At 44.8% G+C, this 22,917-nt stretch overlaps 3 protein-coding genes and 1 long non-coding RNA gene across 10 annotated transcripts in view; 2 read left to right on the forward strand and 2 right to left on the reverse strand.

The window, feature by feature from the left end:
* The first annotated feature begins 463 nt into the window (after window positions 1-463).
* Window positions 464-11,342, forward strand: TEX48 (testis expressed 48). Its single transcript, XM_063636839.1, is given in 5 exon segments — window positions 464-1,170; window positions 5,906-6,013; window positions 6,228-6,350; window positions 9,413-9,544; window positions 11,008-11,342. Coding segments are annotated over 4 exon segments (363 nt in total). The 5' UTR covers window positions 464-1,170; window positions 5,906-6,009; the 3' UTR covers window positions 11,112-11,342.
* A 1,194-nt stretch (window positions 11,343-12,536) lies between these two features.
* On the reverse strand, window positions 12,537-19,866 carry LOC134736286 (uncharacterized). The gene is made up of 3 exons (XR_010120198.1): window positions 19,619-19,866; window positions 14,905-18,717; window positions 12,537-14,699 (listed from the first exon to the last, which is right to left on the reverse strand). It is a non-coding gene; the product is annotated as an uncharacterized lncRNA (long non-coding RNA).
* On the forward strand, window positions 16,339-21,547 carry TEX53 (testis expressed 53). 3 transcript variants are annotated; one of them, XM_055271338.2, is made up of 2 exons: window positions 16,339-20,190; window positions 21,220-21,547. In XM_055271338.2, the coding sequence occupies exons 1-2, from the start codon at window positions 20,082-20,084 to the stop codon at window positions 21,321-21,323; spliced, it is 213 nt and encodes a 70-aa protein (XP_055127313.1). In that variant the 5' UTR covers window positions 16,339-20,081; the 3' UTR covers window positions 21,324-21,547. The 3 variants fall into 3 exon arrangements, 1 of the variants encoding a protein (XP_055127313.1); XR_008656527.2 differs by having other exon boundaries at window positions 20,065-20,281; window positions 21,220-21,343; XR_008656528.2 differs by having other exon boundaries at window positions 20,065-20,281; window positions 21,245-21,343.
* The window catches only part of TMEM268 (transmembrane protein 268), a 46,538-nt gene continuing 44,949 nt past the window's right edge, over window positions 21,329-22,917 (reverse strand). For all 5 annotated transcript variants that reach the window (XM_055271326.2, XM_063636834.1, XM_055271325.2 and 2 more), the window contains one exon: window positions 21,329-21,520. In XM_055271326.2, the coding sequence (XP_055127301.1) occupies window positions 21,329-21,520 (192 nt within the window). The remainder of the gene's footprint in view (window positions 21,521-22,917) is intronic.

Consider the following 22,917-nt stretch of genomic DNA (forward strand, 5'->3'; position numbering starts at 1 on the left):
ATCAGTTAGTGGAAGGGAGAAAGGAAATCTGTTGGGCATGGTTTTTTTCCAACAGTCAGAGAAGGTTCATGTGTTTATTCAACAAATATGTATAAAGTACCTATTCTGTGCCCATCCCTGGGCTGAGTGCTGAGGATACAAAAGTGAATAAAGGCCGGGCACGGTGGCTCACGCCTGGAATCCCAGCACTTTGGGAGGCCGAGATGGGCAGATCACGAGGTCAGGAGATCGAGACCATCCTGGCTAACACGGTGAAACCCCGTCTCTACTAAAAATACAAAAAATTAGCCAGGCGTGGTAGTGGGCGCCTGTAGTCTCAGCTACTTGGGAGGCTGAGGCAGGAGAATGGCGTGAACCCGGGAGGCAGAGCTTGCAGTGAGCCAAGATTGTGCCACTGCACTCCAGCCTGGGCAACAGAGCAAGACTCCGTCTCAAAAAAAAAAAAAGTGAATAAAATACTGTCCCTGCTTCCATGGACATTTGTCTATCTTGTGTCTTGTTCACTGCTATATCTCCAGCACCTAACAATACCTGGCACATGGCAAGTTTTCAGTAAATACATGTTAAATAAAGGAAGAAAAAAAAAGAAAAAAGCTTGGCTGGGCTCAGTGACTCAAGCCTATAAACCCAGCACTTTTGGAGGCTGAGGCAGGAGATCTCTTCAGCTGAAAAATTCGAGGCGAGCCTGGGCAATATGACAAAATCCCATCTCCAGCAAAACAAAAACAAAAACAAAAAAACTATAATCGGGCATGGTAGTGCGAGCCTGTAGTCCAAGCTACTCAGGAGGCTGAGGCAGGGAAATCGCTTGAGCCTGGGAGGTTGAGGCTGGAGTGAGCCCTGATGGTGCCACTACAGTCCAGCACGGGTGTCAGAGTGAGCCCCTGTCTCAAAAAATAAAAAAAAAAAGAAAAAGAAAAAGGAAAAAGCTCATGAACTAGTATCCAGACTGTCAACAATAGGCAGTTAGAAGACAACGTTTCAACAAGTATTTATTGAGCATTTACCATGAGTTAGGCAGTCACTGTACAATAACAGGCTGTGTACAGGAAAACATGGTGGGCCAGCGTGGGAGTGCTGTGGGAGCACAAGAGAGGGACTCCTAACTTATCCCGTGCCTTCCTGTAGCCCCTGAGCTGAATCCTGGAGTTTGATGATTGAAGTGTTGAGGTGAGCACATCCCAGGTAGAGGGAACAGGATGTGAACAGGATCCATTCAGTAAAAGGTGATTGGGGGAGCTGCCTATACAGCATCTCTTATGGCTGTAGGGCATTGAGTGCAACCCAGGGAAGATGAGGCTGAAGAGAATAACAGTGGGGATCACAAAAGGAGTTGGATCTGCCGTTGGTGGGGCAGAGGGTTGTTGGGGCAGGAGAGAGATAGGATTTACATGTCTACCAGATAACTCTAGGTTTAGGTGGAGGCAAACAAACCAACGAGAAAGTTTAAGCAGTGGTCCAGGTGAGAAGTGATGGTAGCTGACACTAGGGTGAAGGAAATGGCAAAGGATTGACTGGGCAGACAGAGTGAAGAGATATTTGGAAAGTAAAGTTCAAAGACTGATGAACGCGAGCAGATGGCAGGAGGCTGGCAGGCTTCTGATTCTAGAGACAGAGTGAATAATAGGATCGTCCCACGAAATAGGGAACATGGGAAGAAGATAGATATGCTTTGCAGCGGACGGGGAAGAAAAATAGTCCCAACCAGTACACAGAGAGCAAAACTAAAATTGACTTATGAAACCATCAGAGGTAGCTTAGCACGTAAATGAGGTAAGCTGTTCTACAGCTTGTGACGTTCCTGGCACAAAAACTACCACCCACCTTTCTACTGCCCCCAGGGCCTGCAAATGCTTTTACTCAAGACAAGAATAAATGCTAGTTTATTCTACAAACACCCTCAATTTTTATTCTACAAACAATTATTGACTTCCCACACTGCACTGGGTACTGCTCTAGACACTGAGAATAGAGCAGTAAACCAAACAGCTAAAATCCATGACCTCATGTGACTTCTAATTTAGTGGGGAGAAGCAGACTTTAAACACGGTAATTTAGCAAATTATGTAGAGTGTTAGGAAATGAAGCTGGGCATGGTGACTCACACCTGTAATCCCAGCACTTTGGGAGGCCAACATGGGAGGATCACTTGATTTCAAGACCAGCCTGGGCAATAGAGTGAGACCCCTTCTCTTAAAAAAAAAAATTAAGAATTTGCTGGGCGTGGTGGCATGCACCTGTAGTCCCACCTTTCCCCTCAGGAAGCTGAGGCAGGAGGAGCCCAGAAGTTCAAGGCTGCAGTGAACCATGATTGTGCCACTGCACTTCAGCCTGAGCATAGAGTTAGACCCTGTCAAGAAAGAGAGCGAGAGCAAGAGAGAGAGAAGGAAAGAAGGAAGGAAGGAAGGAAGGAAGGAAGGAAGGAAGGAAGGAAGGAAGGAAGGAAGGAAGGAAAGAAGGAAGGAAGGAAGGAAGGAAGGAAGGAAGGAAGGAAGGAAGGAAGGGAAATGAAAGGAAGGAACGAAGGAAGGAAGGAAGGAAGGAAGGAAGGAAGGAAGGAAGGAAGGAAAAGAGAGAGAGAAAAAAAGAAAGAAAGAAAAAAGAAAGGAAGAAAGAAAAAAGAAAGAAAAAGAAAGAAAGAAAGAAAGAAAGAAAGAAAGAAAGAAAGAAAGAAAGAAAGAAAGAAAAGAAAGAAAGGAAAGAAAGAAAGAAAAACAAAGAAAGAGAGAGAGAGAAAGAAAGAGAAAGAAAATGTTTGAAAAGTAAGCAAGGAAGAGATTAGGAAGTGCTGGGGTGCTGGGCAAGGGGGTATAATGTTAAATACAACAGAGAAAGTCTCACTAGAAAAGGCGACATTTAAGCAAAGACTTGAAGGTAATGACAGAATGTTGTTATCTCAGAGAACTGAATTCCAGGCAGAGAGTAAAATAAGCACAAATTGTTGAGTTGAGAGCTTGCTGTGTTTTAAAACTCAGCAGGGGGGCAAATGGAATTGGGGAATTGAAGGAATTGAAGACAGAGTTGGTGATGAGGGTTGTGGGTGGACAGGAGGGAAGAAGGATGATTAGATTACAGAGTGTCTTAAGACCCAGGTGAGAACTTGGGTTTTTCTTCTGAGGAATATGTGAAACCATTGAACAATTTTGGAGAAAAGAAAGACTAAGAGAAAAAATCTTTTTGGCCAGGCACAGTGACTCACTCCTGTAATCCCAGCACCTTTCGAGGCCAATGTGGGAGGATCACTTGAGCCCAGGAGTTCAAGACCAGCCTGGGCTACATAGGGAGACCACATCTCTACAAAAAATACAAAAATTAGCCAGATATGGTGGTGCACACCTGTAGTCCCAGCTACTGGGGAAGCTGAAGCAGGAGGATCACTGGAGCCCAGGACTTTGAGGCTGCAGTGAGCTGTGATCACGCCACTATACTCCAGCCTGGGTGACAGAGTAAAACTCTGTCTCAAATTAAAAAAAAAGTTTACATTTAACCCCACATATTTGCTATTTCTTATCCTATTCATCCCTTTCTGTAAATGTTAATTTCCATCTGGTATCATTTTCCTTCAATCTTTTAGCATTTTTAACAGCCTGGGTCTTCTAAAGACAAATTCTCTCTATTTTTGTTTATCTTATAATGTCTTCATTTTGCCTTAATTATTGAAGGATATTTTCACGGAATATGAAGTGAAAAGTTTACAGGTTCTTTTTTTCATCTTTATTTATTCCAGTTGTTTTAACAGCCTGTTCTTTAGTTTACTTTTTAGCCATTTGACTAAAATGTGCCTAGGTGTGAATTTTTTTTTTTTTTTTTTTTTTTTTGAGACAGAGTTTCACTCTTGTTGCCCAAGCTGGAGTGCAATGGCGCGATCTCGGCTCACCGCAACCTCTGCCTCCCGGGTTCAAGTGATTCTCCTGCCTCAGCCTCCCTAGTAGCTGGGATTACAGGCACGTGCCACCACGCCCAGCTAGTTTTGTATTTTTAGTAGAGACGAGGTTTCTCCATGTTGGTCAGGCTGGTCTCAAACTCCCGACCTCAGGCGATCTGCCAGCCTCGGCCTCCCAAACTGCTGGGATTACAGGCATGAGCCACCACGCCCAGCTAGTTTTGTATTTTTAGTACAGACGGGGTTTCTCCACGTTGGTCAGGCTGGTCTCGAACTCCCGACCTCAGGCGATCTGCCAGCCTCGGCCTCCCAAACTGCTGGGATTACAGGCATGAGCCACCGCGCCCGGTCATTGTGATTTTCTTTTTGTTTTTCATGTTTGGGGCTCACTGAGTACTTATGTTGATGCTTTCCATCAAATTTAGTAACTTTTCAGCCACTATTGCTTCAAATATGTTTTGTGCCCTTCGTCCTTCTAAGAGTCCAGTAACACGTGTATGTTTCACAGCTTGGTAGCATCCCGCAAGGTCAGTGGGATACTCTTCACCTTTTTTTTTTTTTTTTTTTTTTTGAGACGGAGTCTTGCTCTGTCGCCCAGACTGGAGTGCAGTGGCGTGATCTCGGCTCACTGCAAGCCCCGCCTCCCGGGTTCACGCCATTCTCCTGCCTCAGCCTCTCCGAGTAGCTGGGACTACAGGCGCCCGCCACCACGCCCGGCTAATTTTTTGTATTTTTTAGTAGAGACGGGGTTTCACCGTGGTCTCGATCTCCTGACCTCGTGATCCGCCCGCCTCAGCCTCCCAAAGTGCTGGGATTACAAGCGTGAGCCACCGCGCCTGGCCCTCTTCATCTTTTTAAAATCTTTTTTGCTTTCTCTGTTTCAGTTTGGATAATTTCTATTGACTTTTTTTGCAAGTTTACTGATCATTGCTTTTGCTTTGTCCAATCTGTTGTTAACCCTACCCAATACATATTTTCTTCGGATACTGGTTTTTATAAAACTAGAATTTCTATTTGATTCTGTTTGAGTTTCCATTTCTTCCTTCCATATTATATCTCTCCATCTACTATACTCATTTTTTCCTATCCTTGGAAGTTTTGAGCTGAAGAGTGACATGATACATTTTAACAGAACTACCCCAACTTTCGTATTAATTATGGAGGAAGTCCAGGGTAAGAGAAATAAGGAAACCAATTAGGAGGCTCTTGCAGTAATTCAGGCAAGAGATGATGGTGGCTCAGGCCAGGGTATGGCAGTAGAGAAAATGGGACTCAAGTGCCTATAATGAAGGCAAAACTCACAAAGCAAAGTGAATTAGGTATTGTGAGGGACGCCTAACCAATACCATGATAAGAATTTCCTTTTAAAGGGGGGTTTTGCCACAAAAAGGGGAGTGAGAACAGAATGTATCCAGAGATCTGAAAAACTTGATACACAAAGGAATCTGGGACTAAAGCAAGGCCTTATGATCCTGGACCTTCAAAACTAGGAAGATCCTGGAAGAGATCATCCAGCCTAACTTCTTATTACTGGTGAGAAGCCTGAGACACAGAAAGAAGCATGGACCTACCCAAAGCCCTCCAGCAAATTAGTGGCAAAATCAGAACTTAAACGTACAAGTCCATATGCTTCCTTTCCATAGGACCTGGACCAGCTGGGATCATTTGAAGCCAGTGAGCTACATAAAGAGAAGGGAGGGAAATGGAATGACCATTGATTGAGTACTTATCGTATACCTAGCATCTCAGGAGCTACTTTTCATATATATGATTCTTTACTCCTGCAAAGTAGGCACTGCTATTCTCATTTTTCACGTTATAAAAGTAAGGTTCAAAAAGGGTAAAGAATCCACCTAAGAACATGCATCTATTAATGGGGTAGGACACAGAGCTATCTGAAACCTGAGCACGTTTACGTGCATGTCTGCATGAGGTGGGATTTTGCTGTCATCAGATCCTATCTGGAGTGTGAACACAGGTGAAGGACTAGCATTTTTCAGCCACAGTCTTATGTTTACTTAGGAAACAGCCCAGCCCGTTGAATTGGACTTAAACTCAAGATTGGCTGATTCAACAAGGCATCCCTGCAGACAAAGCTGGCAGAGTAGAAGTTTCAACTCCTTTCCATGGGTAAGAAAACTTTGTACAGAATAGGAAAAAATGACCTAGGCAGAAGGATCTGCTGGCCATGGGAAGCTACAGAAGATCTGGGAGAGGGGAGGAGTATTATACTAATACCTTGGGAAAGGCTGACCCAGTGATACCCCCACCACAGTCAATTTCCAATAGGCATCTGGAATTCAGATTCCAGAACCCATGCCCCTCATTCCTTTGCCTCCAACAGCAGCCCACCAAAACCTGATCTCGAAGATCTTCTGTTTATGCTGCAGGGACTGTCAGGAGCCCTATGTCATCGATGACTCCAAGGTTCCCAGTCAAACCCAAGAGCACAAGCCATGAACCCAAAGTAGGTATCAGATAAGGACATTCTGCATGGCCTCTCTAAACCTCACTTTGCTCACTCTCTGCCTGCTGGAATACCCCCAAACTGCCTTCATCTTTTGAGTGATAATTTCAATTTAAAATGAGGTGGGTGTTGGATGGCTAAGTACTCAAACCAATAAACAAGAGAGCTTAAACTCTTGTTCTTAAAGTGTAGTCTATGGGCCAGCAATATTGACATCACTTGGGAGCTTGTTAGAAATGCATTTTCAGACCCCAGTCCAGAACTACTGAATCAGAACTGGCACTTTAACAGGATCTCCAGGTAAATTTGAATGTACATAATAGTTTGAGAAGCACTGGATTAAAGACTATAAAAATAGTGGTTAAGATCCCTGTTTTGGGAGCAATACATGCTAGTTCAAATCTCAGCTCTGCCACAGAAGTTGGGCAAGTCTCTTGACCTCCCTGAGTCTCACTGTCCTTGCCTGTAAAACAGGGATATTCACAATACATTATTATTTTTCAGGATCGTTGGGAGAGTAAAATGAGGCAATATCAATAAGCATCTAGCTCAGGGTCTGGCACAGAGTAGGCACTCAACATAAAGAAACAATATATAGGCGTTGATCAGGATAGAGTCTGTTCTGCTGCTAAAACAAATAAGCCTTGAAATCTCAATGGTTTACAAAATAAAAATGTATTTCTTGCTTGCACAAAGTCTAGTACAAACCAGCCACCTCCCATTTTAATCTTTAGCCAGGGCCTCTGGAATATGAGACTTCCTAGGCTACCATGTCAAGGGAAGAGAGAGAGACAGAGAAGTCACCCTGGCCTTCAGTTTGTAATGAAAACCTTCTTGAAGATCCACGAAAAGAGATCAAGCAGAGAATATCAGGGATCAAAATCAACAATTTCAGACAGAAAAAAAAAAAGAAGCATTATTGTCAAAATCAGCCAAAGTTAGGACTCACACAGGTGGGAGGGGGTGAGCACAGATGGCCAGGAAACTGGCAGAGTCCCACTGAGAGACAGGATAGTACAATGATGTATTTTGACAGAAATCCACATGTGGGGGCCTTTAAAATACTTCCCCTGGAAGTAGAGTCACAATAAAAATCAGGAACCTTAAAAATATCAATGCCTTTTCCCAAGGTAAGAATGATGATAATTACTGAAACCCTATAATATGCAAAGCGCTGTCTAGGCACTGGGGACCCAGCTGTGATCAGATAAATCCCTTACTGTTTCAGAGTGTATATTTCACATTTTAACAGTAAAATGATATTATTTAATCCCCACAATAACTCTAAGAAGCGGACATTAGTATTCAAATTGAGCATGCCATTTTGCAGATATCAATGAAGAGGCAGGTGAGGGTTAAGCAATTAGTTAAGGCATGCAGCTAATAAATGACAGAGCTGCCTATCACAGAACACAGCTCAGACTATTGACAAATTTCTTTGTTGTTCTTCTAGAAACCTAGAAGTATATAAAGACTAAGTCTCATATACAACAATGTTCATCACAACAGTATTTATGGTAGCAAAATCTGGGCCGGGCACAGTGGCTCACACCTATAATCCCAGCACTTTGGGAGGCAGGAGGATCACTTGAGCCCAGGAGTTCAAGACCAGCCTGGGCAACATGGGAAGATCCCACCTCTACAAATAATAAAAAATTAGCCGGACTGGGCACAGTGGCTCATGTCTGTAATCCCAGCACTTTGGGAGTCCAAGGCAGGTGGATCACCTGAGGTCGGGAGTTTGAGACCAGCCTGACCAACATGGAGAAACCCCGTCTCTACTAAAAATACAAAACTAGCCGGGCATGGTGGCACATGTCTGTAATCCCAGCTATTCGGGAGGCTGAGGCAGGAGAATCACTTGAACCCGGGAGGTGGAGGTTGCGGTGAGCCGAGATCGTGCCATTGCACTCCAGCCTGGGCAACAAGAGCGAAACTCCATCTCAAAAAAAAAAAAAAAAAATTAGCCAGGCATGGTGGCGCGCACCTGTAATTTCAGCTACTCAGAAGGCTGAGGTGGGAGGATCACTTGAGCCCAGGAGGTCGAGGCTGCAGTAAGTCATGATTGCACCACTGCACTCCAGCCTAGGTACCAGAGTGAGACTCTCTCAAATAAATAAATAAATAAATAATAAAAAATCCAACATTAGAACTTTGGTTAAATAAATCTTACATTATTCAAAAACTAGAATATTGTACAACCACTTTTTAAATTTAGTGACATGAGAAAAATATTTATGCCATAATGTATACGAATAAAGTCAAATGCAGGGATGGGTGAGGTGGCTCACAACTGTGATACTAGCACTTTGGGAGGCTGAGGCCAAAGGATTACTTGAGGCCAGGGGTTCGAGACCAGCTGTCAACATAGTGAGACTCCTGCTCTCTACAAAAAAAAAAAAATTAAAGTAGCTGGGCGCAGTGACACATGCCTGTAGTCCTAGCTACTCCGGAGGCTGAGGCAGGAGGATTGCTTGAGCCCAGGAGTTCGAGGTTACAGTGAGCTATGATCACACCACACCAGCCTGGGCAACAGAGCAGATCCCTGTCTCAAAAAATAAATAAATAAATAAATAAGTAAAATTCACCCATAATACTTAGGATATGGTGGACTATGTAAAATATGCATAGGAAAAGACCGAAACTGTGATCATAACTTGGGGAAGACGTGTTTGGGGGCACTTTTTCCTCCTTTATACTATTCAATATTTCCTAACTTTTCTATAAAGCGTATGCATTACATTTATAAATGGAAAAAAGTTAATGTTTTAAAAGGAATACATACTTTGCCCATTACACATTCTATGCATGTAACAAAATTTCATACGTAGCCCATAAATACGTACAAATACAATGTATTATTTTTAAATACACACTTGGAATCCAGCACCTGCTTGTGAGGGAAGCCCTCAGAGGACAGGAGGTGGTAGTTTCAGGTACACCCCCACCCCATAATAACTCCCACTTGCCTGTGTGCGCTGCTTCAGAGCTTGCAAAACACCTTCACTTCCGTGATCTCACCTAAACCTCCCCACGTGACCCTGTGGAATTCTCATTGCCAGATTTGCAGCTTCGGAAGGATGAGCTTGACAGACAAAATCCCAAGCGCATTAACGGAGTCTCCCATTTGCCTTCGAGAACGCCCCTGATCCAGCCAAAAAAGAGCACTTCCTCCAGCAGCAGTGAGTTTGAGGGTGAGTCCCAAATTGGGGTCCTAACACTGACCAGAAACCCCCAGACAGGGAACCTGGTCCTGATAACCAGACCCCATTGATACTTCAGCTAAGCGAGATGGGGAGATGGAATTGATCCCATCAAGCAGCCCCAGTCATATTCCAGAGCACACTGGGGAGACCCTAGAGTCTAAGACCTGACTCCACTATCTTCCCAGCTAGGAAGTGCATGAGGAGGAGAAGGTCTTGGGGAAAAGGGCACACATATCCATGCTTTCCTTTCAAGGCTTTGTGGCATCATCTTTTTTTTTTTTTTTTTTTTTTTTTTTTTGAGATGGAGTCTCCCTCTGTTGTCCAGGCTTGAGTGCAGTGGTGCAATCTCCAATCTCAGCTCACTGCAACTTCTGCCTCCCAGGTTCAAGTGATTCTCCTGTCTCAGCTTCCTGAGTAGCTGAGATTACAGGCACCCACCAACATGCCTGGCTAATTTTTGTATTCTTAGTAGAGAAAGGGTTTCACCATGTTGGCCAGGCTGGTCTCGAACTCCTGACCTCAAGTGATCCACCTACCTTGGCCTCCCAAAGTGCTGGGATTACAGGTGTAACCACCACACCTGGCGGCATCATCTTACACGCGTATTTTTCATATGCTTACTTGATGTCTACTTTGGCCACTAGACAGTAAGTGCCAGGAGGGCAGGGGCCCACATCAGTTTTGTTCCCTGTTATGCCCCCAGATCCAGCCAGGTGCATGGCAAGTAAACAATGCCAGAAAACACTTGTGGATTGAGTTTCACTGGGGGTGAAATGCCTCTGGGTCACAGAAGAACAGTTGCCCAATCCCGGGACAGTGGCACAGCCCAGGAAGAAGAAATGCAGCCACATTGCTGGGCACCAGTTCTATGCCCAGGTGGTCTCACATAACTCACAACCACCCCAGGAGTCCTGTTGAGAACTAAGGATTATCCAACCCAGTCATTTTGAATTCTCCTAACAACTAAACCCCCTTGAAAACAACATTTCACAGAGTCCAATTTCTATAAAAGATCAAAGAGGAACAGCTCTGCTTGAATCAAGCTTGAGAAGGTAGGAACCCCACTAGCTCACCCACTCCTTCCTTCTGCCCTTCCCACCCCCCATAGGGGTGAGGCTCACAGAGGGAGAGGGACTTCCCACAAGTGCACTAGGGAATGACGTAAGTGTCAGAGCCAGGATGGGCCCAAGTCTCCTACCTTCCATGTCACTGTGCTTTGCAAGACAGCCTACTGTCACTGAAGCCACCAACATAGCACAACGTAAAACACACTGCAAGAAACTCCTCCTATCACAAAAGACTTCCGAGTCCTAGGCTAGGGTCTGCCTTGGGTCCGTTGGAATTCAAGAATCTGAGGAATGATCAGCAAAGGATACAAACAACCAGAACAGTTCATCCAAGCCCAATTCAAAGGCCTTCACCCAGCATAATTTTTTCCTTTCTTCTTTCAGACCTGAATGCATATGCTTCCCAAAGAAATTTTTACAAGAGAAACTTAAACCGCTACTGCCAGGAGCACTGGCCATTCCAGCCATGCCTCATTGGGAGGCCCTGAGCATTCTAGCCGGCGGCTGCACAGCTGCTGGGGTGTCTCCACGAGGAAGAGGGCGGTGGACAGGAGTCATGAAGACTAATTCGGAAACTCCCCTGAAGCTCCCCTGAAGGAGGAGAAGACGTCTGAGCCATCCTTGTGCCACCAAGCAAGAGTCACTCCAGCTCCTAAAAAAGCCACCATGGGAAGAGCTGCCTCCAATTAAAGTTCGTGATTGCACGTGATTGCACCAGAGGATGTGTCCTCTTTTCCTTTCCCCCTTACCAAATAATGTCTTATTATTTTTAAATATATTGTCACATCTAACTAAGCTTAAAAAATGTAGCCTATTGGCCGAGCGCAGTGGCTCACGCCTGTAATCCCAACACTTTGGGAGACCAAGGCAGGTGGATCACATGAGGTCAGAAGTTCAAGACCAGCCTGGCCAACATGGTGAAACCCCATCTCTACTAAAAATAAGAAAATCAGCCAGGTGTGGTGGCGTGCTCCTGTAATCTCAGCTACTAGGGAGGCTGAGGCAGGAGAATCACTTGAACCCAGGAGGCAGAGGTTGCAATGAGCTGAGATCACGCCATTGCACTCCAGCCTGGGTAACAGAGCGAGACTCTGTGAAAGAAAGAAAGGAAGGGAAGGGGGAAGGGGGAAGGGAAGAAAGAAAAAAGAGAGAGAGAGAGGAAGGAGAAAACAAATTAGCTTTTTGGATACCTTCTGAAATAATTCCAAATTTACAGAAATGTCACAAGAATAATACAAAGAACTCCCATTTACATTTTACCCAGAGTCACCAATTGTTTAATTTACATTTTCCCTATTGGCACCATTTTAGCTCACTGCAACCTCCGCCTCCTGAGTTCAAGTGATTGAGCTCAGGAGTTCAATCCTGCCTCAGCCTCCCAAGTAGCTGGGATTACAAGTGCCCGCCACCATGCCTGGCTAATTTTTGTATTTTTAGTAGAGATGGGGTTTCACCATGTTGGCCAGGCTGGTCTCGAACTCCTGACCTCAGGTGATCTGCCCTCCTCAACCTCCTAAAGTGCAGGATTACAGGCGTGAGCCACTGTGCCAGGCCAAGGTATATCTTTATTAACAGCATGAGAACAGATTAATACGGTGTACCTTTAGGGTTAATTTTTCAGCATGGACTTTTGAGCCAAATGGAAAAGATATATACAGTTTTGTTAGATGCTGCCAAGTTCTCTTCTGTAAGAGTATATAATATCTGAGATACCTGTTTCCTCATGCCCTCAGCAACTGTTTAGCCTCTCCCAATCCTACAGGTGAGAAATGGTATCTCATTTTGGTTTTAACTTGCATTTCCCTTACCATGAGTGAAGACTAACATCTATTCATATGTTTAAGGGTCATTTTTATATGTTTTCATTAATTATCTGTTTATGTCTTCCACTCTTTTTTCTTTTTCCCATTAATTTTTTGAGTGCTGTTTATATACTAGAAATACTAGCTCCTCAAAGTCAAGTTTATTAATGTTTCATTGAATCTGGACTTTGGGTTGTCATTAGAAAGCCTTTCCCTACATCCAGTTTATAGAGGAATTTACCCACAGTTCTTCGTTTGCCTGTATGGCATTATACATTAGAAGTATAACCTGTTCCATTTGGCATTTATTATTATGTATTTAGGGAGTATGGATCTAACTTTACACTTTCTCCAAATGATTATATAGTCATTTCAGCATATTTATTAAGGAGAATATCTTTGGTCCAATCATCCATCTGAGATGACACCTTTATTATCATATACTAAATTTTCATATATATTTGTGTCTCTTTCTGAACTTTCTATTCTACTCCACTGGGGAGTCTGCCTGTTTTATTCTTGCTTGTTTTTTCATGTAAATGTTGGGATCAATTTGTCTAGCTTCAGAAAAAATCTTGATGTTATTTTCATCACGATTGTGCTAAATTTACAAATTAGGGAAAATTATAAATCAGGAAGAACTGACACATCTATAACATTGATTCTTCCTAGCCACCAACCAGTGGCTTTTCATTTGTTCAAACCTACTTTGTTGGCTATCAGGACTATTTTCAAGTGTTCTTTATATTAATTTTGCAAATTTCTTATTAACTTTACTCCTAAGTATTTTATCTTTTGTTGCTATTGTAAATGAAGTTTTCTCTCTCACTATTGTTGTAGTTAGTTATTGCTTACATATAATAACACTATTGAGTTCAGTGTGCTAATTGTACGCCTTGCTTCCCTCTGAATTCTTTCACCTTTTGAGCAGTTTTGTTTTTGCTTTCCTATGGTTTACCAGTAATACTATTATGTAATCTGCAGGTAGAAATACTTTAATTTCTTCTTCTTCTAATTTTTATGTCTCTGATTTACCTTTTCTGATTGCAATGGTTAATGCCACCGCTACAATGTTAAAGTTAGTAGATATCTGTGCTTCGTTCCTGATTTTAAATAGCTCCAGTATTTGCAAATTAAGGAAGAAGCTGGGTTTAGGACAAAGGCATAGAGGTAGAAATAAAGAGAGAGAGAGAGAGAGAGAGAGTGCCATTTTATCATATTAATATAATATCCATCAATTCCCTCTTTTTTCTTTTTTCAGCATCTATAAGAAAAAAATCACAGTTTCTTTACTCATATCGAATCAAACTTCCATTCCACAGATAAATTTCACCTGACCATGATTTATTATCTTCATACTATGAGGTTGGATTCTGTTCACTAATATTTTACTGAGAACTTTTGTATCCGTATTGGTAGGTGACATTGCCTTGTAATTTTCTTTTTGTATTATCCCTATCACATGTGGTTATCAATATACACTTGCTTCACGAAAAGAATTTGGAAGTTTTATTTTATATGTTCTAGAACAATTTATGTAGTACTGTAACTGGTCTTTAAAAGCTTGGTGAAACTCTCCTTGTGAAACCATCTGGACCTGTTGCCTATTTGGGGGAGGATAGTTGCTTAATAAATTTCCTCTACAGAAATTGATAGTTTCTATCTTTAATGCAATCAATTTAATAAACTGTATTTTCCCAGAAAACTATCTACTTCATAGTTTTTCAAGCTTTTTTACATAAAAGTATATTATGGACTCTCAAGATTTTTAAAATTTCTTTTGTTTCAACAATTATTTCCCCCTTATTCTTTCTAATTTTATGTATTTGTGCCTTCTCCTTTTTTTCCTGATTAAGCTACATAGTATTTCTATTTTGTTAATTTTTTTCAAAAAAAGATTTTGATTAATTAGATCTGCTTTTTAATACTCTAGTAAATTCTGCTTTCAATCTGATACATCCTTTTCATTACTTTGTTGTTCTTTTTCCAGCTTTTAGAATTGGGAAATTATTTCATTCTTTTATTTTCTTGATACAAGTGTTTAAACACTGTGGTAGACAGAATATGACCCCACTGCAAAAGATTAAAGTTGAAGATACAATTAAGGTTGCTAATCAGCGACCTTGAGATAATTCACAATTACCTGGGTGGGCCCCATCTAATCACACTGGGAGAATCTGCAGCCCACTCTGGGGCTGGCTTCTGCCACAATAGCACAGATGCCAGGACAGGAGAGGAGGCGGCAGCAGTCGGGAATTCACCAACATCCCCCTCCTGCGGAGAAGGAACTAAATTGTCATGTGACTTGCTTGGCCAATGAAAACATAGCAGATAGGACACTAACAGGGGCTTAGAAATGTGTTTTCACAGTGGGGCTTGCTGTGTCTTCCTCTAGCAGCCCCCGAAGAAGAACACACCTGGCTAGCCTACTAATCCAAAAGGGGTATGAGACACGTGAGGCAGAACCACTCCAGCCGACCTGATAGGCACAGTGGACATTACGGCATGGTGGACAAAGGGATGGACTGCTGGGGAGGGGTTCAGCATATGTCCTCCCTCCTCCCTGCCTTGGTGGTTCAATCCAAACCCCACTGTCCCCAGTATTCCCCAGTTCCCTCACTCTGTGACATCACAGACAGCCTCCTGTCCACTCTGCCAGCTGCAGCTTAGGTTAGACCTAAGGGTAGGAGGGAGTAATTTTTCTGTACTAAAACAGAAAATGTCCCCGCCACTCCTGGACACCTATTCACTTTGCTACAAGAAGCACCCCTTATTCGCCTTGACCCCACTGTTTCTCTGTCTCTGGGTCCCAGTCTCCCCTGCTGTGCTGAAAGACTCCTAAGGGCTCCCCTATCTCCAGACGACTTCCTGTTTGACCTCACTGATCTTTCTTATTCTGATCAAAGTGCTGTGGGGTCCCTAGAGACCTGAAACTCACAGCCCACTGGGGACAGCCCAAGGGCCCTTTTCTTTGGCTCCTGCTTCCCTCTAGAGACGGGTACTGGCAATGCAAGAAACACCACACCCCACTGTCCCAGCCAGCATCTCAGTGATATTAAACACCTACTGTGTGCCGCATACCCTGCAAAGCACTTGACATCTTTATGTCACCAAATCCTTAAAATGGCATTCTGCGGGTAGGTTTCACCATACCATTGTACAGACTGGAAAACTGAGGTTCAAGGAGGCTAAATGGCCCGAAATTACACAGCAAGATGCAACAGGAATTAGGAACTGAAGTCCATCCAAGTTAAAAAGGAGTGTGCTCTTAACTGTTATGCTGTTCTGCCAGGCTTCAGATGGAGCCTTTCCATTTAAAATCCACTTACTATCAACTCTTGGAGGCCAAGGTGGTTCTGAACATCTCATTCTGCAATTGTACAGACAGAATAAAATCTGGCTTCAGAAAAAACTACATTAAAATACCAGCTGTTCCTCTTGGCTGCCACACCTGAGCAAGTCACCGTTCTTAGGCTCAATTCCCTCCATCTGGAAAATCAGACAAAGTCCTGCCTTGCAAGGTGGAGAGGAAAATGAAATGAGCTCAGCAATGTCAAAGGACCTGCCCAAATGCTCAATGAATGTCAGTATTCTTGACACCATGGCTGTTTCTATTCCCATAACCTTCTGAGATTAAAGAAAAAAAGAAAGCCTGTTCATGGAAGGGAGAATGGGGTGAAGGATTGAGCGTACCGTTGTCCAACAGTCAGCCAATGTTCCTGTATTTATTCAATCAGTACGGAGAGCATATGCACTCTGCACACAGCCCCGTGCTGCATCCTGGGACCCGAAGGTGGGCTGGACCCACCCCTGCCTCCTCGAGAGTGAGGCTCTGTTGCTCTTGCCCACAGCAGTATCCCCAGCACCGCAGTCAGTGTTTGGCACCAGTAGGTCCTCAAAAGGTATATGCTGAACAAATTTTTTTAATCACTGATTTTTTGTAGGCAAATAAACAGGCAGTGAAAATCCAGTCCATTCAACAAATATTACTGAGCATCCACTGTGGTTTAGGCAGACACTGGAATGACAGTCAGGTCCAGGACACAGGGAAGCCCAGGGGACAAGGGAACCACAAAGGAAATGCCTCAATTCATCCCAGGTTTAAGAGATGGCTTCCTGGCTGGGCATGGTGGCTCACACCTGTAATCCCAGCAACTTGGGAGACAGAGGCAGGCAGATCACTTGAGATCGGGAATTCAAGACCAGCCTGACCAACATGGCGCAACTCTGTCTCTACTAAAAATACAAAAATTAGTTGGGTGTGATGGTGTGCACCTATAATCCCAGCTATTCAGGAGGCTGAGGCAAAAGAATCGCTTAAGCCCAAAGGGTGTAGGATGGTTGCAGTGAGCCAAGATCGCACCACCGCACTCCAGCCTGGGTGACACAGTGAGACTCTGTCTCAAAAAAACAAAAAAAAAAAAATTATGGCTTCTTGAAGGAAGTGACACCTGAGCTGTCTTCAAGTGTAATGAGGAGAGGACACGGAGGTGCAGGTTTCAGCTTGTGCAGAGGCACAGGGATGGAACAGTAAGAAAAAGTCTGGAGCACAGCCAGCAGCTCCTATGGCCAAAGGGTAGTGACTGAGTTGGAATGAACAGAGCTGGCAAAGTCGACAGGGGCAGATCCTCAGACAAGTTCAAGCAGCAGAACAGGGGAGCCACTGAGGGGTTAAGGCAGAGGAGGAGTGACCTAACAGGATTTGCACCAGGGGCAGATCTTCTGGTTGCAGATGAGCCACCAGAGAGGCTAGTGGGAAAGCAGTGGTCAGGATCCAAACGCAGGAGGCACTAGTGGTGAGGGCAATGGGAATAGAGGGTGGCTGACAATGGAGATATTTATGGGATAGATTCAAAAGGCCTTGATGAATGTGAGCGGAGGGGAGGTAAGGGGTGCCCCATTTCTAGCTGCAGACACAAAATGAATAGTGGTACCTGTCCCCAAAATAGGAAACATGAGAAGAGGAAAAGCACGTTTGGGATGGAGAGGGTGGGGAAGAGAGGTGGTCCCACCAGAAGGCAGCCAAAAGCAACCCTATAAGTCATCCATAAAGCCATCAATCAGCTTGGCAGGTGGGTGAGGCAGGTGGTGTCCTACTGGTTGTGACATTCCTTGCTGCTCCCTGGTGACAGCACCTGCTTGGACCCTGGACCAAAGTGAGATACATACAGGTTCATCCAACCATGCCATAAACGCTGTTAACCACCTGTCCTACACCCTGCACTGGGGACGGAGCAGTGAACACAGGAGACTCCTGCCTTCCTGGGTTTACTAATGGGAAAGTGAATACGTGCACATAAATAAATTCTAGGCTACTTCTGAACATGAGAAGGGCTGCAGAGAAGCATGAGGTGGGGAAGGGAAGTAGAGAGTGCTGGGAGCGGGGAGGAGGCTTAAACAGGGAATAAACAGAGAGAATTAAACAGAGTAAATAGGCTAGAGAAGGCCTCACTAGAAAAAGTGTTTATGGCCGGGCATGGTGGCTCACGCCTGTAATCCTTGCAACTTGGGAGGCCAAGGCGGGCAGATTTCCTGAGGTCAGGAGTTTGAGACCAGCCTGGCCAACATGGTGAAACCCCATCTCTACTAAAAACACAAAAATTAGCCGGACATGGTGGTGCGCACCTGTAATCCCAGCTACTCAGGAGGCTAAGGAACGAGAATCGCCTGAACCCCGAAGGCAGAGGTTAGTGAGCTGAGATCGCCCCACTGCCCTCCAGCCCGGGCAATAGAGTGATACTCCATTTCAAAAAAAAAAAAAAAGATAAAGTGTTCTTTAAGCAAAGGCTTGAAACAGGTGAGAGAATGAGTCTGTGGATCTCCAGGGGAAGAGCATTCCAGCAGAAATGCAAACAGTGGTGTGTTTGGTGCAGTGGGAACGGGGTGAAGGGTAAAGTAGCAGGAGACAGTGAGGGACAAGTGGATAAATGGTTAGATTATGAGTTTTTTCAAGAGAGGCCCAGGGAAAGACTTTTCTTTTATTCTACATGATACTGGAAGCCACTGGGAGGTTCTGGGCAGCGGTGTGACATGATCTAATGTCTGTAGGAGGAAGATTCATCTGTGTTGATGCTTAATGCTGATGCTTAGGAGTCATTGCAATAATCCAAGGAGGAGATGCTGGTGACTGAGGCTGGAGAGGAGCACTGGACGGGTGGGAAGTCACTACCCAAGGATGAGGCCATGGAGTGAACCCAGTGTGCTGTGACCGACACACGACCACCAATGATGGAAATTTCCAGAGTAGGGCTTTGGCCACAGAGAAAGGGGAGCAAAAGCAGATGGCCAGAGCCTGGAAAAGAGAAAGGAGGTTGGGAATAAGATAGACTTACAACCTTCAGTCATCAGAGCTGGGAGAATCCTTGGAAAGATAGATGATGCAGCCCACTGACTTCCTGTTGCAGACGCGGGGGGCCTCAGTATGGGCTAGCCCAAAGCCACACAGCAAGTTAGTGGCAGTGCCAGGACTGGGACCAGCAAAGCTGGGCTTCATTATCACGCTCCTGTGGGACCTGGGCCCAGCTGGAATAATGGAGCCAACAAACCATATGGGAAGACAATGAGCACAGAAAGCACTTTGGGGCACCTCCCATCAGAGCGGCCAGTTTACAGACAATTAAACACTCATTACTCCAAGGTGGTATTACTGTTCCCATTTTCCAGATAAGAAAGGAAGGCCAGTGGCTGGGCAAAGTGACTCATGCCTATAATTCTGGCACTTTGGGAGTCCGAGGCAGGAGGATCTCTTGAGGCCAAGAATTTAAGACCAGCCTGGGCAGAATAGCGAAATCCCGTTTTTTTACAAAAAGTAAAAAAAAAAAAAAAAAAAAAAATTAGCCAAGTGTGGTGTCACACACCTGTAGTCCCAGCTACTCAGGAAGCGGAGGCAGTAAAAAGTAAAAAAAATCCTTTTTTTTTTACACAAAGTAAAAAAAAAAAAAAAATTAGCCAAGTGTGGTGTTACACACCTGTAGTCCCAGCTACTCAGGAAGCAGAGGCAGGAGGATCACTTGAGCCTAGGAGTTCGATGCTGCAGTGAGCTATGATTATGCCACTTCACTCCTGCCTGGGCTACAAAGCAAGACCTTGTCTCAAAAAATAAATAAACAAACAAACAAACAAACAAATAAATAAATAAATAAAATAAAGTGAGGCACAAAGAGATTACAGAACCAACCCAAGAGCACACATACACCTAGAGAGAGGGCAAATCTGACTCTTAAACACGAGCTTGTCTGTGTGGGCTGCCGCATCTCCTGGGGTTCTGCTGCCGTAGGACCTGGCAAAGAAGAGATTCACGTTTTTCAGCTACAGTCTTCAGTTCATCTAGAAAACGACACTGCCCAGAGAACTGTGCCAGGTCCCCAACATCTGTGGTTCAAGAAGGCAACGCTACAGGTAAAGACTGGCAGAGTGGAGGCTCCACGCCCTTTCCACAGGTAGGAGAAACGTGCACAGTTGAGGAAAGACTGGCTATCAGAGTGGTGGGCCCAGGCAGGTGGGCCTGGAACTGCTGGCCACAGGGAGCTACAGCAGGTCAGAGAGAGGGGAAGGGCCCACTATGACCCAGCGCTTCAATAACAATGGGCTTCTGGGATTGGAGCTGCAGAGCCAGGAGCCCCAGTGCCCTTTCCTCCTCCCACCGCCCACCAAAACATGGGGTCCAAGATCTTCTGTTGTTGCCGCAAGGCCAGCGAGGGGTCTTCTACCACTGTTGGCTTTCACAATCCAAGAATGTTCCAACAGCATCATCCACGGTCCTTCAGTAGGTTCCAGACCCGGGTGTGTGATAGTGTCAGGAACACTTGAATGATTCTCTGCGCCTCGGCCTCCCCGCCACCTCCTGCTGGGACATGGTCAGATTTCTTTCAGCCTTCTGGGAGAGTGGAAAGGGCGTAGTTACTCAAGCCTGTAACAACACAGCCTAAAGACTCTATCGGTTATTAGAGATAAGTTATTAGGTAGTATATATTCGTTGAAATCACTGGCTTTAGTAGTCCATGGCAGTTTGATTTATTTAATTTCTCACTGAGTTTGTGGTACTTTATTAGATGGTAGTTTAAACTCTGCCTCGGGTGCTTACTGAGTGTGGGCATGTCGCCGACCCTCCCTCTCTAAGCTCAGCATCCTTCTCTCCAAAATGAGGATAACAATAATATATTGCCCACTATGCAGGCTGTTAGGAGGATGAAGGGAGGCACCATGTATAAATGAATGCATATGGCCCCACACAAAGAAGACATTCAACAAGGCCAGGCGCGGTGGCTCACGCCTGTAATCCCAGCACTTCGGGAGACCGAGGCGGGCGGATCACGAGGTCAGGAGATCGAGACCATCCTAGCTAACACGGTGAAACCCCGTCTCTACTAAAAATACAAAAAATTAGCCGGGCATGATGGTGGGCGCCTGTAGTCCCAGCTACTCGGGAGGCTGAGGCAGGAGAATGGCGTGAACCCGGGAGGCGGAGCTTGCAGTGAGCCGAGATTGCGCCACTGCACTCCAGCCTGAGCGACAGAGCGAGACTCCGTCTCAAAAAAAAAAAAAAAGACATTCAACAAATGATATCTGTGGATGTGTATTAGGATCAGCTGGGCCACGCTGAGGTAATGAGTAAACTCTAAAATCTCCATTGCTTTACCCAGCTTGAGATCATTCTTAGCTCATACAAGCAAACTTTTATTTTTACAGCCATGAATGATTTGAGGAGTCTCCGAGTGGAGTATGGCCAAGATAGGTTATACACACATCACTCAAAGCCTTTACCCAGGATAAGTTTATTCCTCTGTTCTTTCAGATCTGAACACAAATTCTCTCCACAGTGCTGTACCAAACAGACATCCACGCCTCCCCTATGACAACCGCATGATGCTCAAGGCGTGCACCCTTAGGAGGCCATGAGCATTCTAGCCAGCGGTCCCCATGTGGTCCCTGAGGCTGCACAGCTGCTGGGCTTCCATGAGGAAGAGGGCAGTGGACAGGAGCCATGAAGACTGATTCAGAAACTCCCCTGCAGGAGGAGAAGACGTCTGAGCCATCCCTGTGCCACCATCGAGAGTCACTCCAGCTTCTGAAAAAGCCACCGTGGGGGGAGCTGCCTGCAATTAAAGTCCTTGGTCACATCAGAGGAAGTGTCTCTCCTACTTCCCCCTTTGCCAGCCCTACCTCTGAGATTCCCAAGAACATGGAGCAATTAGACCTTGGCACCTCTTGGAAAGAAATGTGGTTTTGTCATTTTAACACATTAACACATTTGTTTCAGTCACTCGTAACCAACCTAACAAGGAAGTGCTATATTAGGAGAGGCCAGTTTGTATAACAGGCCACTGTCATAAACGTCCAGAGCTTCAGGGCACAATTCTGCTCACCTACTGTGCAACTCCATTTGACGCTCAGGGCCATAAGGAACAGCAGGGCATGTTGTGAAAAACTCTACAAGCAGCAGCCCTAGTTATGCAATGCATAGCCAGTGCAGATACGCAGCACTGTTTGTGCTGAAACACAGAGCATGCAACTGTGAGTAATATGCAGAAGACCCCACATGGTTTCCACATTAGCCAGGTAGCCAGGCACAGATGTGTATCACTCTGACATAACAGGGCAAAAACTTGGAGAGCAAAATGACAAAGGAGCATTTTGCAACTGACTTGGGGATTCATGGAAGGCTTCCTGGAGGAGGCGGTGCTTGAGTTTTCTGAAGGTTGAAGAGGAGTTAGCTAAAAGGAGAAGGGATGACATTCCAGAAGGAGGGAATACAATCAGCAAAGTTGGAAAATAGGGACACGACCTGGGAGGACGTGAGGGTAGCAAAGTACCAAGTCTGGAATGACTCAAGTGAAAACCTGAGCCAGGGTTTGGTGGGAGATGAAGTGGGCAGAGCATCAAGAGCTTTGTATCCAGGGAAAGGGAGCTGAACTCTATCTCGAAAATAATGGGAAGCCACAGGTGAGTTTTAAGCAAAAAAGTGACAGAGCCTGATTTCCGACTTTTGTACTATGAACAGTGCCTTAGTCTGTTCAGACTACTAAACGAAAATACCAAAACTGGGTGACTTACAAACAACAGAAGTTTATTTCTCACGGTTTTGGAGGCTGGGAAATCCAAGATCGAGCCTCCAGCAGAATCAGTGTCTGGTGAGGGCCTGTTCCTCATAGAGGGCACTTCTCGCTGTGTTCTCACATAGCAGAAGGGGTGAGGGGTCTCTCTCAGGCTCTTTCATACGGGTACTAATCTCAATCGTGAGGGCTCTGCTCTCATGACCTAATCCTCCTAAACCTCCCAAAGACCACAATTCTTATACCATCACCTTGGGAGTTAAGATTTCAACACATGAATTTGGGGGAACATTAACATTCAGACCATAACAAACAAGGCGAGTTGGAAGACAACACTTTTTTTGTTTGTTTGTTTGTTTGTCTGAGACAGAGTCTTGCTCTGTCACCCAGCCTGGAGGGCAGTGGCATGATCTTGGCTGGCTGCAACCTCTACCTCCCAG

The sequence above is a fragment of the Symphalangus syndactylus genome, chromosome 3 (genome assembly GCF_028878055.3).
Source record: "Symphalangus syndactylus isolate Jambi chromosome 3, NHGRI_mSymSyn1-v2.1_pri, whole genome shotgun sequence".
NCBI classification, from domain to species: domain Eukaryota; kingdom Metazoa; phylum Chordata; class Mammalia; order Primates; family Hylobatidae; genus Symphalangus; species Symphalangus syndactylus.